This window comes from Ostrinia nubilalis, chromosome 21 (assembly GCF_963855985.1).
Source record: "Ostrinia nubilalis chromosome 21, ilOstNubi1.1, whole genome shotgun sequence".
In the NCBI taxonomy this organism is placed as follows: Eukaryota; Metazoa; Arthropoda; class Insecta; order Lepidoptera; family Crambidae; genus Ostrinia; species Ostrinia nubilalis.
Genome location: NC_087108.1, coordinates 3,879,531 through 3,904,876, shown reverse-complemented (window position 1 = coordinate 3,904,876; position 25,346 = coordinate 3,879,531). Strand labels below are relative to the sequence as shown.

Sequence of the window (25,346 nt, the reverse complement as noted above, 5' to 3'; positions counted from 1 at the left end):
CAAGTTTGTCCCAGGGGAAAGTTAAACTGTCATTGGACCCGCAACGAAATTAATCAGAAAAACAGGAGGAGATCGAAGTTAAGGCTAGACTTCACTAAAGCTACAGAATTATTTCAGAATGTATCCAGTATATTTGCTGCTCAATGGGTTCGCTGCGACCTGGTGGAGGAGCTTCGGTGACGGGCCCATGTGGCCAGTCTTGCTGGGTGCTGAGAGTGAGATCTGCAGGAAGAAGTTCTGGGTGACAGCTGTCTTTCTCCAGAATTTCATCAACAGAAAGGAACTTTGCCTCGTGCAGACTTGGTAACAATTTATTACCTGATTATTTTTAAAATAACCTGAAAAAATCGAAATGCCTAAGGTGGGAATCGAACCCACGACCTTTCGCTTGCCGGGTGACTGCTCTTCCATCTGAGCTACTTAAACACTGGATAAACCCGTCGAAATTTTCAAGTGTAATAAATACGCTGATAGGGCCAGCGATTGTTTCATCATTTTTTTACCTGATGCCATTAGTTTTTTTGTTACATCTAAGCACTTAAGTTATTAGGCATAGTTGTGTGCAGTTGTAACTGGTTCATCGATTTTTATATGATTTGCAGATGTATCTTTCCTAATTAAGTGGTATTCTATTAAAACTGTACTTAATAAATGACTAGGTGCGCCATCTGTTGATACTATTGAACTAGTTCTAGATGAAACTTTCATTAAAAGACCTTCTTCACATGCCCTTTTTTTTCAGGATCATGGCAGTAGATATGCAAATACACTTGCTATCGTTGTTTTTGACGCTGGTGCTCATGAAGCACCGAAAGCACGCGGTGAAAATTCTCTCCGCTCTGTTTGTGTTGGCGACGGCCTTGTTGACATGGTACACCTTCAAATATGACATGATTCCCACCTATCTCTACATGACACCCGAGTAAGTACCAAGCCACAACTTATTTATACATACTTTCCGCCCGCGGCTTCGCCCGCGTGAAATTTTGTCTGTCACAGAAAAACTTTACCGCGCGCGTCCCTGTTTCAAAAACCGGGATAAAAACTATCCTATGTTCTTTCCCGGGACTCAAACTATTTCTATGCCAAAGGACAATGTTCGTTCTCCATACATTGTTCGCCTAAGAACCAACAATTTTGACATATTACTACCCGAAAGCGAAATAGTACGATTCTGTGTGTAAGAACAATGATTCCTGATGGACACTTGCCATAAAATTAATGATTAAGAATATTAAATCACGGCGATTTTATAATATGTCGTTTATGACAACATGGCGTCTAATGTATTGTGTGAATGTATGAACACCGATTCGCGAAAAATGTTTTGTATTGTCGTCACGCCGAGTCGCAGCCAAATAGTATAAAATAATAGAACAAGTTTTAGAAATACAACTCGGCATTCCACTTTTATAATATGCCCACATATTGCACGTAAATAAACAACATGAATCGTAGGTTGTTTCCACCCTTGTCATCTGACACATGAAATAAACTCCTATTGTATTATAGATATCGAAGCCGAATCGTATATAATAATAGAATGGGTTTTGGAGATCACTCGGGGTTCCACTTTTATAAAATACCTACATATTGCATAAAAATAACACGAATCATGAGTTTTCTTTTCACCATTTACATCTGACACGAGATAACAAACTCCTATCTCCATGACTACCGTCGTAGTCTATGCCAAAGACTACAATATTTTAAGCAAGAAGTTTCAAACCTTAGCGGCTACAGTAACCCCTGGGCCACATACATCGTGATAACATTCGGTCGACACCGGAACGAAGTCTTGCGATTATGCAAAAAAGCACCGTATTCTAGTGCGGCTATATCACGTTCAACCGGGGTTTTAATTCGACTAAAGTCCTGACTAAAGACTGGAAGATAATTCGCCGCATTGTATGAGCACTTCGTGTTCGTTAAAGCGGCTTCAGATCTAGAGCCTACATTATTTTTATTTCCAATAATATCCGCAAGTAGCGCTGCATGATCTTTACAACAAAAACGGCAATAGTTATTAAGGTGCCAAAATTATATGATTACTTTGACACGGTATTATACACGTTCGAAGATTTGTCATTTTCATTCATTTCATCATCATCATCATTTCATCCACAGGACGTCCACTACTGAACATAGGCCTCCCCCAATGACTTCCACATCGCACGGTTGGTAGCGGCCTGCATCTAGCGCCTTCCCGCTACCTTTATCAGGTCGTCGGTCCACCTTGTGGGTGGACGTCCCACGCTGCGTTTTCATTCATTTATTATTTTCTTAAAGTGCCGGAAAAAAAATCGTTTTCTAGCTGTCCCAGCAACTTCGTCAATAAAAAGTTGTCTTGTCTTATCTTTAAAATCGTAATATTAATTTCTGAACGTATCCTGTTTGACACCTAATAATATTATTTGACATAGCTGGCTCGGCGAATTTCGGCAAATTAATTTTGACATTGCAGAATATGACTTTTGATAGGTTTATCATAGAATTCGGCGGGGATATCCTCACGGAGGAAGTTCGAAAAATGGCGGAACAAGATCTTATAATAATGCAAGGCCGAAGCTGTAACGCGCGTGCTCCTACGTGTAATCCGGCGAGTATACAATAAATAGTAATGTCTGGTAAATACTGGTAATACGTATCGTTCGTTCGTTCGTTTCAGCCGAAAAGACGTCCACTGCTGGACAAAGGCCTCCCCTAAGGATTTCCACGAAGACCGATCCTGCACCGCTCGCATACAGGCACCTCCCGCGACCTTCACCAGATCGTCGGTCCACCTAGTGGGAGGCCTGCCCACGCTACGTCTTTCGGCTCGTGGTCGCCACTCATGAACTTTCCTGCCCCAGCGGCCATCAGCTCTCGAGCTATGTGCCCCGCCCCGTCTATGTCTACAGGGTGGAAACGATAAGTGATCTCACTCGATTATTTCTAAACTACACAAGATATCGAAAAACTGGTTATTGATCCTGAAAGAGCTTTACGAGCTCTTTCTAACGGTACCATTAATAGGTTACCGAATTAACTGGATCTACCCGAAAATTCAATGTTTTCAGCCTCCATACTAAATGTACTATGCCAGCCACACAATATGAAAAGTGTATATTTTTATTAAATAATAAACACTTAAAATGAACTCGTAAATTGGATTCTTATTTAAAATTATTGATGGAAAACGTTGGTTCTAGGCTCTACTTGCTATAATATTATCAAGACATGAGTGCCATGACTGTGGCAGTACTAAATGTATGGAAGTTGGAAACACTGAATTTTCGGATAGATCCAGTTTATTTTGAAACTTATTGTTGGTACCGTTGGATAGAGCTCGTAAAACACTTTCAGGATCAGTAACCAGTTTTTGGATAGCTTGTATAGTTTTTAATATTAAGTGGTTTTATTAAATGTATGGAGGCCGGAAACATTGAATTTTCGGATAGATCCAGTTTATTTTGTAACCTAATATTGGTACCGTTGGATAGAGCTCGTGAAGCACTTTCAGGATCAGTAACCAGTTTTTCGATATCTTGCATAGTTTAGAAATAATCGAGTGAGATCACTTATCGTTTCCACCCTGTATATGCGCTACGATTACAGGGTATCATTTTGCATAGTCGCAAGACTTCACTCCGCTGCTGTCAAATCAATGTCGCATAATGTTATCGCAATGTGTGTGGCCCTTGGCCAAATCACAGAAGCCTATGCGAAGAAAGAGCACTTGAATGACAATGAAAATCAGGGTTACCATTTTATAAGATCTCCTCACTATTGAGGGTAACAAAGTAACATTAATAATCTAGCCATTAATTACATTTATTACCTATACGAGAAAGTAAAGCAACATGCGGTTTTATTTTAATTTGTAAAATATTTGTAACAGTTTGTTCTAAGTTTAGTTTTACAACAGTATTGCTGTTTCAGCTGTCACTGTGAAGCTTTGGGAAAATAAATAAATAGAAAAAATATTAACAAATATTTATTTAAGTTTTTATGTCTGTAGGAGATTGGGATAGGAACGGGATGGGATACCTTCGATTGAGCAGACTCCACAGGACGGTCCAAGCTTGGTTCTTCTTTCACTTTCACAAACACTTGAATTTTATTGAGATGAGTTTAGCGCGCGATTTGGGTTTATTTGAATTGGTTTATTTTGGATACTTATTTAGTATTAACGCCCAGATAGGTAGGCGAAGCGGCGCGTTGCGATGCGAGAGCGAGACTGAAGGTGGGAGGGAGAGGATAGGAAAAAGGACTGTCAGAATGAGTGATAGAATAGTGTGACATGAATTCGAAATGTATGAGGTTTTAATGCTGGCGCGTACAACTCCCCCGGCCTAGAGGTCTTCCTCTAGATTGAGTAGCGTTTGTAAAAAAAAAAAAGTTAAAAACGTAAAAAAACATGCGTTAGAGAGAACTAAACGAGTTAAATTAGCGTTAAAGTTGTGTTAAATTAAAGTTAAGGTTAAAATAAAGTTAAGAACATTATTTGAGTTGCTGTAAAGGAAGAGGACAAACTCTAACTACAGGCCGAACATAAGTACCGGTTGCAGTGCGAATCTTTAAGGTGCGAATGATTTTGTCCTTTCCGGGATATACTTCCACAACCACACCCAATGGCCAACAAAGAGGATGCGCATTGTCATCTTTTATAACAACAACAGAGCCCACATCTATCGGTTTGGTCACCGTATTCCACTTTTCACGGCGTTGTAGAGAAGTTAAATACTCCTGACTCCAGCGACGCCAAAAGCTTTGCACTAATTTATTGACTAACTGATAACGCGTTAACCGATTGTCAGAAATATCAGAGACATCCTCTACTGGTAAGAATTTCAGTGGAGTTATATTGAGAAAGTGATTGGGAGTGAGAGCGGATATATCAGATGGGTCAGAGCTAAGAACACACAATGGTCTACTATTCAATAAGCCTTCTATTTGTACAAGTACAGTGTTGAACTCTTCGTATGTTAACACTTGAAGACCAATAACTTTATAAAGATGCGTTTTTACATAACGAACATTTATCTCTGTGATGCCGTTAAAGTGCGGACCATATGGTGGACTATGAAGAAACTTAATGCGTTGTTCAGCCAAATGTGAACTTAAATAATTTTTGTGAGAGTCAGATTCTAAAAGAGCGTAAATTTCGTCAAGCTTGCGTTTAGCGCCAATGAAGTTAGTACCTCCGTCGCTATATATCATGGAAACGGGGCCTCTTCTACAAATGAATCGACGAAAAGCGGCGAGAAATAGATCAGCGCTTAAGTCTGAAACTAACTCTATGTGTAGAGCCTTAGTTGTAAGACAGCAAAATAAACAAATATAAGCCTTCTGGCTTTTAACACCTCTGCGGCGAATGTGAGTAATAAAGAAGGGACCTGCATAATCGACCGATGTATAAACAAAAGCTTTAGCTTCTGAAACGCGGAATGATGGCAAGTCGCCCATAAGAGGGTTTGTAGATTTAGGGTTTAAACGAAAACAGATATTGCATTGATGCACTCTTTGACGTACTAAGTTACGTGCGGAAAGTATCCAAAATTTCTGTCTAAGCAGACTGAGTAGAAGTGAAGGACCAGTATGTAAATTACATACATGAAAGTAATCAACTAAAAGTTGAGTGAAGCGATGTTTAGGCGATAAAATGATTGGATGCTTTTGTCCATAGTTGAGTTGAGAGTGAGTGAGTCGACCTCCGACACGAAGTATATTATCAGAGTCAATGAAAGGGTTAAGTTTGAGAAGCGATTTGTTAAAGGGTTTATTATTTTTAATTGCGTGCATATCTTGAGTAAAAAATAGTGCCTGTATATGGCGTGCTAAATAGAGTTCAGCGAGTTCTAAATCAGAGGATGTAACCACTCCGTTTGAACGTAGTATTTTAGCGAAGCGTAACACGTACACAGTAGCGCGTAATAATTTTGGGTACGTGGAAATGCGATCAATTAATCGATCGAAAAAGTGAGAGTTCGATTGAGAGTTTGTCTCTGAAACAAGAGCGATAGTTTTCTCTTCCAGTCGAACACTGTTAGATGAAACTTGAAATGGCTCGATAGGCCATTGCGAGATTGGCTGAGCTGTCCATTGAGGAGAGTGAAACCAATTTAATTGATTTAATAATGCTTTAGGAGTTACAGGTCGCGATATTACATCTGCAGGATTTTCATTTCCATTAACATGATACCAAATTTTGGCGTTGAGTTTCGAATTAATTTCAGTAATTCTATTCGCAACAAATGTGTGAAATTTGTACGCGGGAGAATATATCCACGTGAGAGTGACAGTCGAGTCTGAAAATGCGTAAATTGAGTTAACAGCATAACGATTCTCTATACTATCGCGAACCGATAATAAAAGATTTGTTAAGAGCAGCGCTGCGCACAGTTCAAGCCGCGCAAGAGATATTTTCTTTAAAGGCGCGACGCGCGATTTGGATGCGATAAGAAAGACTTCACCGGGTGAATCTGCATCAGAGCTCACGCGCACATAAACTACAGCTCCGTAGCATACTTCGCTGGCGTCCGCGAAGCCCATGATAGTGACGTGACAACCCGCGGTGATTCCTATATGACGAGATATTTTTAATTGCGATAAATAGTTAATCTCACTATCAAACCGATTCCCTTTATTTTTTATTGAGTCTGGAACTGGCTGATCCCATTCAAGTTCGCGCTGCCAGCATTCTTGAATTAAAAGTTTGAGAAACGCTGTCACAGGGCCTAGCAAACCCAAAGGGTCGAATAATCTAGCGGTTGCGGAAAGAATCGTGCGTTTTGTGCATTGGTCAGAGTTAGTAGAGTTAATTTTGTAAAGAAAAACGTCATCATTAGGTTGCCACTGCATGCCTATGATTTTTGTCGTAATTTCTGAGTCAGTGTCAAAATCGACGAGTTGTGGATTTTTATGCGAATCGGGAATCTTATTTATAAGCTCAGGGTTGTTCGAGATCCACTTAACCATTTTAAACCCCCCGGCCATGAACATCTTAACCATTTGATGGTAAGATTGTTCAGCTTTTTCTAACCCGTCCATCGATGAGACATAATCGTCCATATACATACAGGATTGAGCTTCAGACGCGGCGATAGGATAATTCGCGCGCTCGTCCTCAGCGAGTTGGCGAACGACACGCATAGCGAGGTAAGGCGAGCTAGAAACGCCAAAAGAAACCCTATTGTATTGATAAGTATCAATCGGTGATTCAGGATCAAATCGAAATAATATGCGTTGAAACGGGTGGTGATTTTGATCAAGCTTCACACAGAAATACATCTTTTCAATATCAGCAGATAAAGCGACTGAGAAAATGCGTAAGTTAATTAAAAGATCAAAAATATTACTTTGTAAGTTTGGTCCAGTGTAAAGAACATCATTTAACGACTTTCCAGAGGTTGTTTTACAACTTGCATCTAAAACGACTCGAGTTTTTGAAGTGAGTTTATCTGGTCGGTATACTGCATGATGAGGTATATAATAATTTGGAGTATTTTCCTCTGAATTCGATGCGTTTTCGACTTTTGACAGAAAACCGCGATCGATACAGTCTTGAATATTTTCATTATAGTTAGTGCGTAAGCCCGGAGTTGAGTCTAACTTTTTCTCTAAGTTATAAAAGCGACGCCCAGCAGTAAAGTAAGAATCGCCGAGTTCTGATGGGTCGAGTTTAAATGGCAATGAAACGGTATACGTCCCAGAGTCGTCGCGAGAATGAGTTGATTGGAAAATGTTTTCACATATATCATCGTCAGGGCTGATGTGTCTCTTAGTAGGTACACTTTCAAGCTCCCAAAAGCGTTGCGTGAGTGATTCTAATGAGTGCGAGTCTACATTGCAAAAGAATGCTTTATTATCATTGCGTGAATGAGCTGAGTAGCACTGAGCGCGTCCCATAGCGAGATATCCGAGCGTGGTTTCGATAGCGATGACAGAGGATTGCGGTGAAGTTATTTTATTACTACCTAAAAGAAGCGGGAATATCTCATTGCCTAACAAACAATCGATTTCAGCAGGGATATCGAAGCTGTCATCAGCCATAGGAAGACCTTGTAAATGCGATAACTGGGTTATGTCAACCCTTACATTAGGTAAATAATCGGTTATTGTATCAATGACGCGTGCGTTAATTGTGTATTTACACCTGGGATCAAAGCGTGAGGCAATTGTGAAAGATACATATCCTAGCGACACACTTTCAGACTGACCTATGCCCTTAATAGTGGTAGGTAGCGGATTGACTTTTAAGTTCAGTCGCGCACAACATTTATTTGTGATAAAGTTGCTCATCGAACCTGTGTCTAGAAACACGCGTAATTTTTGACACGTCTTATTATTGTCATAAGTATACACTGACGCGGTGGGTAATAAGACCGTGGTACTAGATTCATCAGCGATCGACGGCGTGACTGCAGAGAGAGATACATTGTTGGTTGGCATCGATTGCAACGGCGGCGTGACCGGACCGGGCGCGGACATGGACGCGTCGGTCGGCGAAAGCGTCGCGCTGCAAGTCAGCTGTTGTGACGTCATAGGTCTATTCACGTTAAAGTTATCTATATGAATAAGAGTGTGATGTTTACGTTGGCAAACTGAGCAACGATTTTGAGATCTGCAATCTTTGATGTTATGAAAGCCTAAACAATTGAGACAAAAGTTACATTTAGTAACTAAAGAGTGGCGAGTTGGCGCATTTTTCGAGAGAAAATAACTGCATTTGAACAGGGCATGTTCAGGTTCCGTCTTACAAAGTTGACAATTCTTGCGTACAGCGGATGGAGTGTATGAGCCTTGCGAATTCGGTTGAGATTGGAAGTAATGTTGATTGGGTTTTACTCCAGAAGCTGTATTAGAAACAAACGACTGTGTCGGTTTCGAGTTTTTAGACTGCGATGCGAAATTCGTTTTATTATTAACGTACAGCTTATTCTGCGTAAAAGATGAGCGTAAAGAATGGATCTTATTCTGTTCTTTTATAAAAGTCTTGAGATCATTAAACGTAGGCATTTTTACGTGCTTAATGGATTGTTCAAATAAATTTAGAGTGTCTTTGTCTAATTTACTGAGAGCAATATGAGTCAAAATGAAATCGGAAAGGTCATCAATCTGTAAACGTCGTAAGGCAGCTTCAGCTGAGCAATACTGTTCCAAAAATTCATCTAAAGATTGCGATTTGAAATTTATTAACTTTTCCAAATACATAGAGGCTTGTACTCTTATGTCTTGGTATTTTTCTAATAGATTGTTCCAAATTATGTAATAGTTCTCACCAGTAGGTGGAATACCCGAGCAAATTGTAAGTGCTTTTCCGGAAAGTTTTCCTATAAGGTATTGAGCCTTTTCACCTGGAGACAAACCAGTGTTCTCATGAATAAGCGTTTTAAAATTTTGGTAGAAAACGGGCCACTTGGAAGGGGCTCCGTCGAAAGAGACTAGTTCTAAAGGCGGTAATTTTTTTATGAAATCCTGTTTGCGACGCTCTGTGTTGGCTTTGAGTTGTGCGATGGAGCTTTGCACCGAAAGGATGTTACAGTACAAATCGTCAAACGAGTTGAGTGCGGCAAATGTAGGTTTGAGTTCCTCATCATTTTTCATATAACACAAATTAAGTTCGTCAATAGTATCAAGAAAATCCGATCTTGTTTTTTCAATCGAATGCATGCGAGACATGAAAATTTGTTCAATCTGAGGGTCGGAGACCTTTAGGCTGAGGTCGTATAGTTCCTGAACCCTCTGAAAAAGCGCTTCTTTTTTAGCTTCAAGCAAATTAATTTTGCGTTTTACTCCCTCCATTGTATTGTAGGTGAGCAAACACACGCACGAGAGCTAGCGTTAAAAATGAGTTGAGTTGTGCGTATTTATTTATAATCCAGTAGGAAAATAAAATGCGTAGCGTATGTAAGCGAATTTGAAATTGAATTGAAATAAAATTTTAAAAGATTGAATTTAAAAAATACACGTGTTTACAAACAACGAGTTGACGTTTGAGCGAATAGTAATTTCTAGAATGTGTCAAATGTCAAACGAATCGAACTTTCCAGAAAGAATGTGTCAAACGAGCGAATTTTCTAGAATTTTCTAGAGAGTTGTCAAAATGACGGATGCGTGAAAATGTGTAGTTGTGATTTTATGTAAGTGTAAAGGATAGGAAATGAACCATCCGGCTCGAAGGACCAGAAAGGAGTTGTAGGAGATTGGGATAGGAACGGGATGGGATACCTTCGATTGAGCAGACTCCACAGGACGGTCCAAGCTTGGTTCTTCTTTCACTTTCACAAACACTTGAATTTTATTGAGATGAGTTTAGCGCGCGATTTGGGTTTATTTGAATTGGTTTATTTTGGATACTTATTTAGTATTAACGCCCAGATAGGTAGGCGAAGCGGCGCGTTGCGATGCGAGAGCGAGACTGAAGGTGGGAGGGAGAGGATAGGAAAAAGGACTGTCAGAATGAGTGATAGAATAGTGTGACATGAATTCGAAATGTATGAGGTTTTAATGCTGGCGCGTACAATGTCCATTATCATAATATGCCAATTTAAGTTACACTGTGTGACAGTCTTTGACACTAAACAAACTCTTCAGCTTAATAATACCTACCTACAGGGCGTTTTTATAGTTACTCTTGCTGATGAAACAAGAAGGGTTGATTCTACTACTGAAATACAACTACTTTTCTTACAGGACCAATATCAAATTCTCAAAAAAATTCACATCCTCGTGATGGTGATAATTTCTATGGAGAGGTTTTTTTTTAATATTCGGTCTCTTGGGATAAGTTATTCCATTTGAGCAGTAGCATTAATCCTTTTTATTTGATCACATACAAAAATAACACAAGTGTTTAGGAAAACTTCTTCTTTGGTATGGTATCACCACGGAGTTATAATGGCGGCAACTCTGTATCACTGATTTGTAACTTTCAAACAGTATGAATAATTAGGGCACCACATTGGTTTTCTTTCTGAAAAAAGGCTTTCACTTTTAGTACTAACCCTTTAGCACTATTTCATTGAAATAAAAATACATTAAGCACAGAAGACTGAAATTGAGTCAACTGACGTGACATTTATAATTTGTTGACATTATGACAGTTTGACAAGACTAGGGATTGAAAAAGTTTTAATTGAAAAAGTAAAATGACAATTTATTAAAACGATTCACAAGGATATAATCGATTAAAAATATTTATAAAATGTTCTGATACTTGCCTGTAGCGATTATCCAATCCTGTAGGCCTAAGATGCGCGCATCGACAATGACATGATATGATAAGACAATTTTCGATCACGTAGATAATTTTATAATTTTCCCTAACATGGGACCATCGATAGAAAAGTCTATCGACCGCTATCGCGTGATAACCGAATTGTTGCCATATTAAGAAAAAATTGCGTTATTATGTTGGCCAACCTTGAAATATTTTAGCTCATTCGTTCAATCTCGTTCATTTCTGCTACTAATTCGGCTAAAAACACATATCTTAAAGCAGTGAGAACGTCATTAAAAAAAAGTTATGTCAATTTTGTTGACATTACATGACAGTGGGTAGACACTTCTCATACAAAAACTAGTCTCTATATGTAGCAATTGATATACAACCTTATCCCTTAAGCAATAAAGTGCATTTTGGATTTATTTCACTATAGCAGGGGAACCCGCGGATCAATACCACCATACTAAAAATAATTGTTAGTGTCCTTATGTTGGTAGTATTGTTAGTTTGACAAATGAAAAAAAATGTCTGTCAATTGAGTTTGAGTTTTTAACCGGCGAATTGATTCGTGTGAAGTTATTTTCTCAGATTTGGTGCAATATTACTGTAAATAAACTTTTCTGTCGTTTACGTTGAGTTGATTAAGTTCCTCCGTATCGGGCGTGATAAAGTTTGCTGTTCAGTGTTATGTTTTTTGTGAGATAGAGACTCTTTTAAATAAGCTGTGTTTCAACTTCTACAGAAGTTTAAAATCTTATTTACTTTTCTGTTTAATGGGTATGTTATCTACTTACTTGAAATATTAAATCTATTACAAATCTATTTTTCATTAAAAACAACCCTATGTGATGAAAATGTAAATGTACTTTCAAAACTGGTAAATGCATGAACCAGGGCATTGACACTGGTTGGAGAGAAATTATAGGCTTTGTTTAATTAATACCTATTTCATTTTAGGCTTCTACTGATAATGGAGAGTAGAAACAACAAGAAGTGCGTTATTTGTAATAAGAGGCGAAGTCGTGGTGGATCACCCTTACTTTTGAGTAGGTTTCCTCTGGATTCTGACCGGTAAGTTTCTAATAACACTCATTTATTACAAGATAATTTTACTGATTGTGTAAACTTAAAGGCTGGGATTAATATTTTTAATCATACAGTAAATAACCATAACCAATTTTTAATTTCAGTATTTTGTTTCGTACTCTGAAAATGAATTGCATAACAATACTAAAAGAAATTAGTTGATGAATAAATTTCAGTTTGTTATTCTTTTTCTTTTCTAATAGGTATTTCTTATTTCAGTTGTCGAATGTGGGTTAAAAATGCTGGCATAGAAGACTTAGCATATATTATGTACCTATTGAAAAGTTACACCAACTGAAGTTTGTTTGTGGTGGGCACTTCACTCCTGAATCCTTCAATGCCAAAGGAACTCGGCTGAAGAACTCAGCTATTCCAACACTGGAATTGAGCAATCCCATCTTGCCAGATGAAGTTTTGACAGAGTTTCCTCTTCATGTAAAAGACTCCAATAAAGAAAACCTCAAGACAGGTATGATGACGACTTCAATTATTTTTTTAAAATTTAATTTACTATCTATCAATTTTTCTGAATTATTTAGATGTCTTAATTAATTTTCTTTGGTTTCCAAAACAAACCAACCGAATGCAATTTAACAAGGTTCTTTCTTTGTAACCACAAACATGTGTTGTATGCTTATCAATAAATAATATATAATTTCAATTATTAATTATATCTATACTTTGTTACAGTTCTTTATGATCATTCATATTGCATTCCAAAGAAGTCAAATCCAGTTGAACGAGGTATGTTTATCTAAAATTATACTAATAATATAAAAAGGAAATATTTAATTGTTTGTTTGTATTTGATCGGCTCCGTAACTCGAAGCCAAGATAGCCTAAAGTGCGGGTTAGAACCCCACAGCTTGAATATTGTAGTAAACCCACTCGTAACACAATTTAGCTTAGAATGTGTGTTGAGTTAGAGGGACTTTAGTAATTTGTGTAATACAAATTCTTCAAAAAAAGTACCGGACCAATTTGAAAAATTTTAGGCAATCTACATTAATTAGCCAGGTCAGCTAGTTTAATAATATTTATAAGCTAGTAATTTTTAATGTGAGCAAGACATGTACTAGACTGATTGTACCCTAAAGTTGGGTAAGAACATGACATTTTATTACCCAATTCACATTTCATTTTCTGCTTTCAGTTCCCCTTACAACTACAACCAAACAACTAAATTCAACATGTTTGGGAGCTGTGGATATACCAGATTCTGGTATTTCTGCGAAAACAACTTTTGAACCTCTTCCTTCTACTTCCAATGCACCAGAACATATGACCTATAAACCCATTACTCATGGTAAGTGTACAAACTAATTATTTACCTTCTAAAATATGCCTTCCCTCAAACTAAAGAATGCCACCCTGGATGCGTTCTGCAGTCTGCAGTCAGGTCAAAATGAACTTATATGTACAACATTCTAGGTTTCTGTACATTTTATATTAATGCGATTTGACCGTGCGGATACGAACAAAGAACGCAAAGCACACGTGACTGATTGCCTTATCACGACCACTTACAGATTGTCTTGACATACCCACAGACCGCATCCAGAATGCAGAACATTAAAACCTCTAAATGCCTTTAATTTAATATTATGTCATTGTTATTGAAGGTGGGCCCACGCTTCATATTTTATGAGAAGAGCTATCATTATCCTGTCTTTGCATTTTTTTAAAACTTGATAATGATTGATTGATTTGGAAATAATATGTTTCATAAAACAACAAAATAAATTTTAAACTAATTTGCATATTTATAATATTTCAGATGATAAAAACATTTGCCATCAAGATGCACAGGCAGAAATATTAGTCCACAGTTATAAAAGACCTAAGAAAAACATTGAAATGAAAGGTAAGATAAAACATACCTAATTTAAAAAACTAAGTAAAATTGCTGATTAATTAACCAATATTCAATTCAATTTGCTTTAATGTTGTTTTTTTTACTAATGGAAATGTTTTTATTACAGACACTTCATCAACATTTACAATTAAAGAGAAGAGGCTTTGGCGACAGTTACAAAATGCAAAAAAAACAATAAGGAATATAGCGAAGTCAAGAGTGAATTTAGACAAGTTAGATTCGGAAGTGCTGACATCGTTAGTAAAGGATGTAGTGCAGAATAACAAAAAGAAGTCACAAGGAAAAAGGTGGACTTTAGCCAACAAAATATATGCTTTGGCTATATTTAAACGGTCTAGGGGACCGGAAGCATACCGCTATATGCAAAAGCTGTTTACGCTACCAAGCACTAAAACGCTCCAAAGGATCTTTAAAAATATACCAATGGAGCCTGGTATAAATAAAAATATAATTGATATGTTAGAGGCAAAAGCATCAAGTATGCCAAAGGAAAATAAATATTGCTCGTTAATATTTGACGAGATGGCGTTAAAGAAACGGATAATTTATAACGAAATTGCTGATAAAGTGGATGGCTACGTGGATTATGGAGAGGGCGAGAACATGGGACGAGAAAAGAAAATTGCAGACCATGCGTTAGTGTTTATGATACAGGGTGCTAAACATAAATACAAGCAATATATTGCGCACTATTTTGTGGAAGGCACAATATCAACAGCAAAACTGGCAAAAATTATATCGGACATCATCAAAAAATTAAAAGAAATCGGATTTATGGTTCTAACAACAGTTTGTGATCAGGGATCTACAAATATAGGAGCTCTTAACATGTTAAAAAGAAACTGTGGACAAGGCATAGATAGCAACTTTTTCTCTGTAAATAATGACAAAATTTTTATAATCTATGACATCCCTCACTTGTTCAAATCATTACGAAACAATTTCTTTAAAAGTGGAAATATGTCTTTCGATGGAAAAATTGCACAATGGAGGCATTTGGTAGTTGCAGAAGAACACAACAGAAATTTTTTAAATTTTAAAAAACTGAATAGTACCATTGTAAATCCAACATTCAAAACTAAGATGAGGGTGAAGTGTGCTGCGCATGCTCTGAGTAATACCGTGGCAGCTATTTTAAAAATGATGGCATGGAAAGAAGTTTCTGATTGCAATGATACAGCATTTGTGATTGAACAGTTAGATAAACTATTTGATTGTACAAATGGTCCATCATCTTTAAATGACGTAAAGAAAGGGATCCGGGAAAATGTTTCCACATCAAGTAATCACATTGAGTCTTGGACCTTTTCAACCGACTTCAAAAAAGGAGGAGGTTCTCAATTCGACCCGTATGTTTTTTTTTTTTTTTTTTTTTTTCTATGTTTGTTACGCGATAACTCCGCCAATTATAAACCGATTTGAACAAATCTTTTTTCAGCGTATAGGTAATACCTCAAGGGTGGTCCCATTTAAATTTAATAATAAAAAAAACAACCCCCAAGGGTGGAAAATTAGGGATGAACTTTTTTATACGCAATATCTCCGCCGATTATAAACCAATTAGAACGATTACTTTTTTGTTGAATAGGTATTATCAAAAGGGTGGTTTCATGCGAATTTGAAGAAAATATTTCACCCCCAAGGGTGGAAAATTGGGGATGAACTTTTTTATAATATACATTAAGAATATGGTCTCAATGTACTGCCTACCTTCAGTGGTAACATCAAGGTAATAATTAGTTAACTAAAAAGCAAGAAATAAGTTAAATTTTATAAAAAAAAATAAAACCGACTCCAAAAAACCTACACTAAAAAGTAGAATAATAATTACTAATTACCTACTTATTTATTAGGACGAATTATTAATATTTATGTAGGTATACCATGATTGATACTTTTGGAGTCGGTGCAGGCAAACTTTACATGTTTCATAATCTTGGCACCGACTCCAGAAGTATCAATCATGGTATACCTACATAAATATTAATAATTCGTCCTAATAAATAAGTAGGTAATTAGTAATTATTATTCTACTTTTTAGTGTAGGTTTTTTGGAGTCGGTTTTATTTTTTTTTATAAAATTTAACTTATATACTGATAAGTTAAAAACCATAAAATTTATAACAGCAGAAAACACGATACTAAAAAATGTTAAATGCGTAAAGGGATATCAAATATCTATCAAATCCTTAAACGATATTTGGGAAAAGTTAAAGAATGAAGGGTTTAAATATATGAACCTTAGACAGTTTAACCAAGACTCTCTGGAAAACTTATTTGGAATCATTAGGCAACACAGTGTAACCAATAGAAATCCCACTATCACGCACTTTACTGCAGCGCTTAAAACAAGCATGGTTACTGGGCTGAAAGTGCCTCATAGCAGAAGTGCTAATTGTGAAGCAGACAACAATAAACATATGCTGGAATATAAAGACATTTTAAAAACTAATTTAAAAACAACAGAAATAAAAATTAATGTTCAAGATTCCACAGACACTGAATTTTATCCTGTGTTGTCTATCCCGGACCCTGAAAACTTAGAACAGCCCATTGAAAATTTGTGTAGCCTTGAAAACCAACCAGTAGTATATGTAAGCGGGTATTTAGCTGCCAAACTATTACAGAACAGTTCTTGTTTAATTTGTGAAGAGTGTTTGAGCGTGAAAACTCCTGTTGACAATGATTTGTATGCATATATATCTCTTCGCGAATGGTGGCATGATAAAAAAAGTCTCGTTTATCCAACAATTCAATTATGTACCACCGTAAATGAAGCTAAACAATTTTATCATGACCATATTGCCGACCAGATATATATGGAAAATGTTGGAAAATTCATTTTCTTAATGTTGAGTACAAATTGTAATTTTAGTTGGTTTAAATGTCAACAACATAATAAAGAAATTTATGATAAGATGTTTAAAATATTAAGTTACCTTTTTCTAAGAAAAAGTTGTAAAATCATTAATGACAGCTTCATAAAAAGTGAAAACAATTTTGCTGACAAAAGTAAAAAAGCACAGCAACAAAGCATTGAAAAGTAATCTTAGGGCTGAGGTTCGATCAGCTGATAAGAAAATTAAAGATGTTTATAAATAAAAATCCTATTTTTTCTTAGAAAAAGTTGTGAAAATAAAAGTTTACAAAATTATCATTTCTGTACTTTGTTATAATTTTCAATAATTCCTCATGCCTACAACTGCTATGTCATGTTCAATACTTATTGTAATATACCTATTTTATTTCGAAATAAATAATTTACGTTACAAAACTTCGTTTTACTTACACATAGTATAAAATAAAAATAGTAATCATTAAAATATTGAAGGTTCCTATACTAGATATCGATATGCAATTACAACCCTAGCAAAGTATCGATAATCGATAAGTTATTACGAACGTCACTAATACTGTCAGAAAATAAGGCATTATGTTGGTAGCTCCGCCTGTAGTTTGTGCGGTTGGTAAAGATTTGCGGGTCGTTCTCTAAAATGCATATGTGTGCGTGAGCTCAAAAAATATCTATGGAGTGCCGTCTCTTACTCTTTTATGCTCTTTGTTACATGACTGCTTGATTGTATTTGTTTGTGTTTTTAAAATTGTATTTTTATGTTTCCAGTCTTATTTTTAATATTTCTAAAGTACGGAAAATATCAAACGAAGAGATAACCAAGTTAAAGAAAAACAATGAAGAATTCCTAATCATACCGATAGTATTAAAGAATGAAGTCTTCAAAATTAACAGAATAACCGAACTCCACTACCTACCCCATAATGCGAGGTTTACAGTAATTATTCAACTTACATGAAGCAGTCAGAAAGTTTATTGAGATTTGAGAAATAAAGTTACACTCATAAGTAGCAAAGTAAGTACCTAAAGTCTAAAATATTAGCTATACTCCGCAGATCTTGATTTTCATAAGTAACAGCACCGGAGAAAAGGAAAAATATCTTTATTCCTACAAATAAGATTTCACCTTCTTTCCTATATTTATTTCACATAGTTCTTTCACCGTGTAATAATACTGTGATCAATATTTTGTATGTAAACTTAAAATACAAATAGGATTAAGTAAATGTTTCTATTTATGAACTGTTTATGTAATTGTAATATTTATAATTGTGTTTAAATAATATTCTTTCTTTTTTCAGACAGTGGATGAAGAAGTGTGGGATTATGAGTGATTATTTCATTCTAAAGCAGACATAATCAAGTCTTGCTCACTATCATGAAAATTTACAATAACAATCAGCAAGAAAAACTTCAAGGGTACTGGCTAGGCTAACCAATTCATGGAATTCTGTTTGTATTTGAAATTATAAATAGCTATTGTAAAACAAAAGTTTTCCAAATAAAGATTTTGTAAATAATGGTTGAATTATTTTGAAATTACACTGCAATAATGAATTTATTGCCTGCGTCCAGCGCCTTTCTGCTACCATTATGATGTCGTCGGTCCACCTTGTGGGTGGACGTCCCACGCTGCGTATTCCGGTACCCGGCCTCCACCCCAGAACCTTGCTGCCCCATCGGGCAACATGGAAAGCGTTGGGGGAGGCCTAAGTTCAGCAGTGGACGTCCTATGGCTGAGATGATGATGAATTTATTATAATGGAATAAATTGTACAAGATTATCATCCTGTCACATTAAAGCCCTTAAAAAAGACCACATGGAGGAATTAGATTGATAGTAATGTGGAATGTATGTATGGTATCACCATCAAGTTATAAAATTAGTAAAATTCATTTATTCTCATTGTTATTATAGCAAGTTTGATTACACATCCCACCCAATGCTAATTTCTGACAATGACCTTGCCACTGTTTGATGTAGACACAAGAAGCTCGGTCACCACATTCCGCCCCATTTTCAATAATTTTACAAGATTATGTACAGATGACAGTAGGCCTACTTAAATCAAGCTAAACACTGTGGGTATCTCATGACATTTGCAACTTAATATGTATTGTCTGATGTACCTACTGTTGACTGCCTACCTAAGTAGGTAAGTAATGGTTATTTTACAAGGTAGGTAATGTAATAATTAATATGTGGGTGGGACTGTGGGAGCACTAAGATTTTGCAGCTAGCGATTATAAACTGTCGCAAGATTCGCCTCACACTGATAAACTCTTGAACTAGAACTCAATCTCCACCTAGAAGTAAAAGTATCACAAAGGTGCTAGATTCCTTTCTTTGAATTTTACTAGCCTCAAATTAGTCGTAAAATGTCATTTACCATTATAAATGATAAATAAATAGAGTTAAAGTAGCTTGCATAAAAGTTAATCTCCTATCGTCTTGCTATCGTGGGCAAGGATCGAGGACGATAAAAACACCACATCCTATCCTATCGTGATGTCAAAATATGATATAGTTAGCGCTTCATGTTAGGGCTTGCCAGGTTTATCACAAAAAAAAAAACAAATCTATCACTATCACATTTTGACAGATGACATGATAATTTTCGGGGTGCCATGTTAGCGCCGGTAGATAAAACGATATAGTGACGTCAAAATCGATATAACGCCGCGATAGCAGTTTATCACGGCGCGCATCTTAGCCCTGCTGGTTTCTACTGAAAAACTACCTCGTGGCAAGATTTTAATAAAATAATAAAATCTTAATCTTCTCTTTCACAATCTATAAAAGTTCATTTGGTCTATTATTATACATAGTAGGGAATTTAGTGCAAGACAGTGATGCCATATCTACCAACTTTTTGGTAGATCTACCACTTTTCACTTCAGTCTACCTATCTACCACCCTAGACCTAAAATCTACCTATTTTTTTAATTTTCACATATCACCACAATGTCGCATCTATAACCCGACAATAATTAGCCACCCTTTTCTCTTCTTACTACTTAGTCTGTGGCCCAAACGTGTGAAGCCAAGTTTATAAAAAAGTCTGTGGTAATTATTTATTTCTCTCTCATCTGTGATGATCTGTGTGTCGTTTGGATTTGGATTGTGTGTGTTATGCTTGCTATGTTGCGAAATAGAGTGATTTTAATGAATATTTTCTTTGCTCCTCGAAAACTCCGTTTAAACGGTGCTTGCATTAATTAGCGGTTGCGTGGCATGTATTTCTTTTTAATAATGGATTCTGATAGTAAAGAAAATAATAATAATAATAAAGTCCTATAATGCTTCTTCAAAATAGTTATTCTAGTTACAGTAATGTTGATTGATTGACATAATATTATAAGGAAGCATTTGGAGGCACTAAATAGGCACTATGACCAAAAATATTCAAAATTATGGGAGAAAGATAAGGAATTTGCAGGTTGGCTTCAAGAAAGTACTAAGGGTGAAGGATATTTTTATTGTAAACCATGTAGGTGTGATCTAAAGTGTGCCGGTGAAAGATTTATTTTAAATAAACATGAAAATAGTTTAAAGCATGTAGCATGTGTGAAAGGTGACTTTCTATTCCATGGTTTTATGAATCTTAATTTTTTTTCTAAGTTGAGGTGGTAGATCTACCAATTTTGCATTTTACATTCTACCAACTTCTACCAACAATTGGCACATAATCTACCAATTTTCTAAAATTTGGGTTGGCAACACTGGTGCAAGAACCCCTCCACTTTGGTATAGAAGGGTCATTTTTGCACCAGTTGTTCTTTGGGTGCTCCTGAGTAGATTTCCGTCGGTAGACATCGGGAGCCCCCCCTGTGGTAGCAGGGGGAGGGGGGGCAAGTTTCCTTCTGCCGCGCTTCACTTTAAGGCCCATATCTTCAAAACTATGGGTATTAGGGCAAGTGTGGTGTCATTTTCGGATAATTAAAGGATGGCGAATTTATTTCTAGAACAAACTTTTTGCCTTTTCATACAAAAAAATAGAAATATGGAGTAAAATTCACAAAAACCAAAAAGTATTTTTTTAAATAAACGTCGTTTACTTTTAAACCACTGGAGATAATCTAATAAAAAAAATATGTTCTGATAGCTACATTTATCAGGATTATAAATATGTACCATTGTTTGGTACTTTTTTGAAAAAAGTAGGTGAAAAAAAAATTTTCTTCAGGACACAGCGGGCGAATTTTAATTCGCGTCGGGAAAAAATATTTATTTTATCCATGAATTCATACTATTTGGTTCATAAGCAAGTAAAGATTATTATTTTAGAATTTATTTAGAGTTCCTGGCACATCATGCTACCATGATTTGTATTTTTTCTACAATTAATTTTGAACTCCATATGTAAGACATAAGGTTGAAAATAGTTTAATTACATTGTATTAATGAAAATATTATAAGAAGAAAGCACTAAATAAAGAACTTTAATTTGTCTAAACGTCTAATGATTATTATTATTATTTTAATTAACATTTTTATTTCTACATACTATTGTACCAGTGATAACGAAAAGGTAAGTGTGAGGAAAGTGAGGATTGATTTATTATCATAGTACGGGAGATTATTTTTAACACAAAGGCTACGGCTGTGACCATTATAACTAGTTGTTTTTTTCAGACAGCACCAGCTTCTGCACTACTTCTTGCACTTACTCGTACATCTCACCATTTCCAGGCAAGCTTCGGCAGCTACGGGCAAATCGGTCCATGTAGGCTCCATGTTGCTATCGACTCTGGTCCACACCCAACCAGTCGGATAAAGGGAAGACTGAGTCGGTTGCTTGCAACTGATCCTATACGTGAACCCCTTGAATTACTGCCAGTAGCCATTGCTGATACAAAGCTGTCTGGGTTATTTTATGTAGGGTCACACCTAAGCGTAGTCCACAGCGACCCATTAGGATCTTTATTCTCCCTTTTTTATTCCCTATCATCCAAAAAAATCCTATCCATTAGTAAAGTGAATTAAGCGTTTGAGTGAAAGCCACCTAATAGTCTTCTGATGCCGGATATGCTGACCCAAGCAGACCCATCCTTACAGTATTAAGTGTTTCATGGACTCCACATTGTATTCCACATGCTCGAGAGCTTCTGTTGTTAGGCCCATTTTTTGGGACATGTGATTCGTTCCATAATGCTCAGTTTGCGTACCTGTAATTGCTTGGGCATACCTTTGAAAAGTTTTCATGACCCTGTATTTCCCTTTAGGAATGATTTGGAGAGGCTTATATCGTTGGGAGCTTTCCCATTCAGCCCTGTTATTCTTGGATATGGCCATATTATGGCCATGAGGTACCTAAGCTTTTAGATAAAGGTACTATCAGTTCTGACCCAATAAGTATCGTCTCTGAACCTTGTCTCGCTAGACTGTCGGCTCTCTCATTGCATTCGATCCGTGTATGTCCAGGTATCCCACATTAGGGACACTTTGTCATGCCTTCAGAGTTTGTTCATCTTTAAGATTGCATCTAGAATACCTAATTCTAGACTCAACCTTCACTGAGGCGATGGTTTTGTTTGAGTACTGCCTGGCTGTGGCTAAGGATGTAAATATTGCGTTTCTTACGCCCCTGTTTTAAATGCACACATAATTATAGCGTAGAATTCAGCTTGAAATACTGTTGCAAACCTCCTTAAACGTTCACTGTGTTTATTACTACATGCTTGACTATGAACGAGTGCTGTAAGTGCCCACCGACCTAGGCAGTTTTGTATCAGTATATCAAGGGCAGTAATTATGTCCTTATGATTTTTTCAAATTATTTAAAATTTAGTTGGTTCAAGGGGTTCGCGTATAGGGTCAGTTGCAAGCAACCGACTCAGTCTTCCCTTTACCCGACTGGTTGGGGGTGGACCAGAATCGATAGCAACATGGAGCCTACATGGACCAATTGCCTGTAGCTGCCGAAGCTTGCCTGGAAAGAAGTAGCGCAGAAGCTGGTGCTGTCTGAAAAAACAACTATAATGGTCACAGCCGTAGCCTTTGTGCTAAAAATAATCTCCCGTACTATGATATTATCAATCCTCTCTTTCCTCACACTTACCTTTCCGTTATCACTGGTACAATAGTATGTAGAAATAAAAATGTTAGTTAAAATAATAATAATAATCATTAGACGTTTAGACAAATTCAAGTTCTTTATTTAGTGCTTTCTTCTTATGATATGTGTATACAATTAGGTTGTCAATCTAGCTCTTAACTACTAACCATGTGTACTTAAGTATCTACTAACAAAACTCGATTGTCAACTGTAGGGGTGTTTCAAAATACCCCCTAAAGCCTGAAAGGGCACAGAAACTGAAACAATCTGAAATAGAAGCCGTTGTTCCTATTGTCATATCTTGAACGGTTTTGGAAATAACGTACATCGAAAGTTTCCAAAAATATCGATATGAATTCCCTCACTATCGATCAGCTGCAGCGGGGTTCATCGAACGCAAATCATAGACTTTGTATTTTTCAGAACGTCAATTAGTCGCATTTTTTGCCTACTTCCTTTATCGATGTGTTCAAAGCATGTTTGTTCGTTAAATAAACATTTTAAATAGGTACTCACTAACACTTTACATGTGTACGTACATTTGAAAAATTTTGTGAAAACTTCATCTATCGAAACCAGGCCACTTGATGGAAAAAAAATCGTAAGTAAATAACTTTTTCCGATAGCAACATCACTACTAATGATAGTTTTCAAACATTCTTAGACAACAGAAAAAAAATAAAAAAATCCGTGAAATTCCAGGTAGGTTACGTTACCGTACCTTTAGTCGAATTCTGTTATTATTTAATCTTTGAAATTGCATTTCCGCCCATCTTTCCGCCCCTCTTTAGCTTACTCCTAGTACCTTTCCTGGTACCACCAGGAGTAAGATTGAATTGTGTTCCGTATAAAAATAAGCATTTAGTAACCCGTTTGTAAGTTCACCATAAGCACCAATAAGGCCTCATAATTACGGAGCCGCAGCGCATGATAAACACAAAAAATATTGATGCGAGTCGGGTGAAGTGGTGTGCCAACCTCTCTTCCCGCGGTGAATCCTTCAGCGAGTATTGCCACGCATGCCGCAACAATAAACGCCGTGTGAGACGCATCGAAGCCATCCGCAGGATTCGGCTGCAAATAACGTTCCATTTCAAGAATACGCGTCTTAAATCGCTTTTCCGTAAAAGCACTCATGCACACACAATGCCAATGTTTGAACTCAGTTGGTCGCACAGCGTAAGATGCCCGGCGTCTCCGTAAATGAGGCCTTAGTTTTATTTCATTTTTTTATTTTAACAATTTGTTGAGTCATTGGATACAGAGGCGTTCACATCATATTTTACAAAATCCTTGCAAAATGGGTCTTATTTAAGCAGCAAAAGGTTGATGTGAACGCATCTGTACCATTATTATTATTTTGTAATAATTTGCCAATAATAATAACATTAATAGCGGCATTTAAAAAAATGCTGAGAATTTAAAACAATTCTAAAATAATAATAATAACAACAACAAAAAACGTAGGTACATTTTGACAAACATTTTATTTAGTAAGGCAAGTGCTCAAAGAAAGGCCAACGTGGAAGCAAAAGTACTAGGGAAACATCAGTGCTTGAGCTTAAGCATTTTGGGTTTTCAGTTTCTTTTACGAAACCCTAATAGACAGTGATTGTAAACATTTTTACTTAGAATTTTTTTTGGTGGCATGTTTTGAGTTTGCACATTTGCATTAACGGTTGGCACCTTTTAAACCCGCGCGTTCGCGGGGGCGAGTGGGGCGCCTTATTACATTTTTCAAATATCCCAAAAATGAAATTTTAAGTTGGTATGAAGAACATGACGTCATACTGCAGCATCGTATCGTACAACTCCGTGTAAGTTTTTCCTGCATTCGATAAAATTTGTCGTAACAGAAAATCAAAAAACATTAACTACTCACATCCATAATCATTATTTCAAAACACATAAATGCCTAGTCTACTAGTCAGGCATGATTCATGCATGATACAATATCGTAATACTAACTTACCATCAGGTGAGATCGCGGCCAATTGTTAAACTATTCATTTAAAAAATATGCTTTTATTTACTCATAAACCTTTCTTTAATAAATTTCAAAATCGTCTCGTACTTTTAAACTTAAAATCTTAAAAATCAATGAAAAATTAAAATAATACCCAAAGAAAATGTTGGCAACCTCATTAGTGAGTGGGCTAGGGAACACCACCCCCCGCCCTGGAGCCCACCACCCCCCGCCCTGGCGCCCACTCTAACGGCTAACTCGTGCGCAGCGCTGCGCGCCTGGTACACAATGGGCCG

At 36.6% G+C, this 25,346-nt stretch overlaps 1 protein-coding gene and 1 long non-coding RNA gene across 2 annotated transcripts in view; both read left to right on the top strand.

The window, feature by feature from the left end:
* Positions 1–25,346, top strand: part of LOC135082142 (nose resistant to fluoxetine protein 6-like) — a 44,459-nt gene that overhangs the window by 7,544 nt on the left and 11,569 nt on the right. Inside the window, exons 7-8 of the mRNA XM_063976893.1 lie at positions 118–303; positions 743–922. Coding sequence (XP_063832963.1) covers positions 118–303; positions 743–922 — 366 coding nt within the window. The remainder of the gene's footprint in view (positions 1–117; positions 304–742; positions 923–25,346) is intronic.
* On the top strand, positions 17,743–18,547 carry LOC135081971 (uncharacterized). Its single transcript, XR_010259313.1, has 2 exons — positions 17,743–18,040; positions 18,327–18,547. It is a non-coding gene; the product is annotated as an uncharacterized LOC135081971 (long non-coding RNA).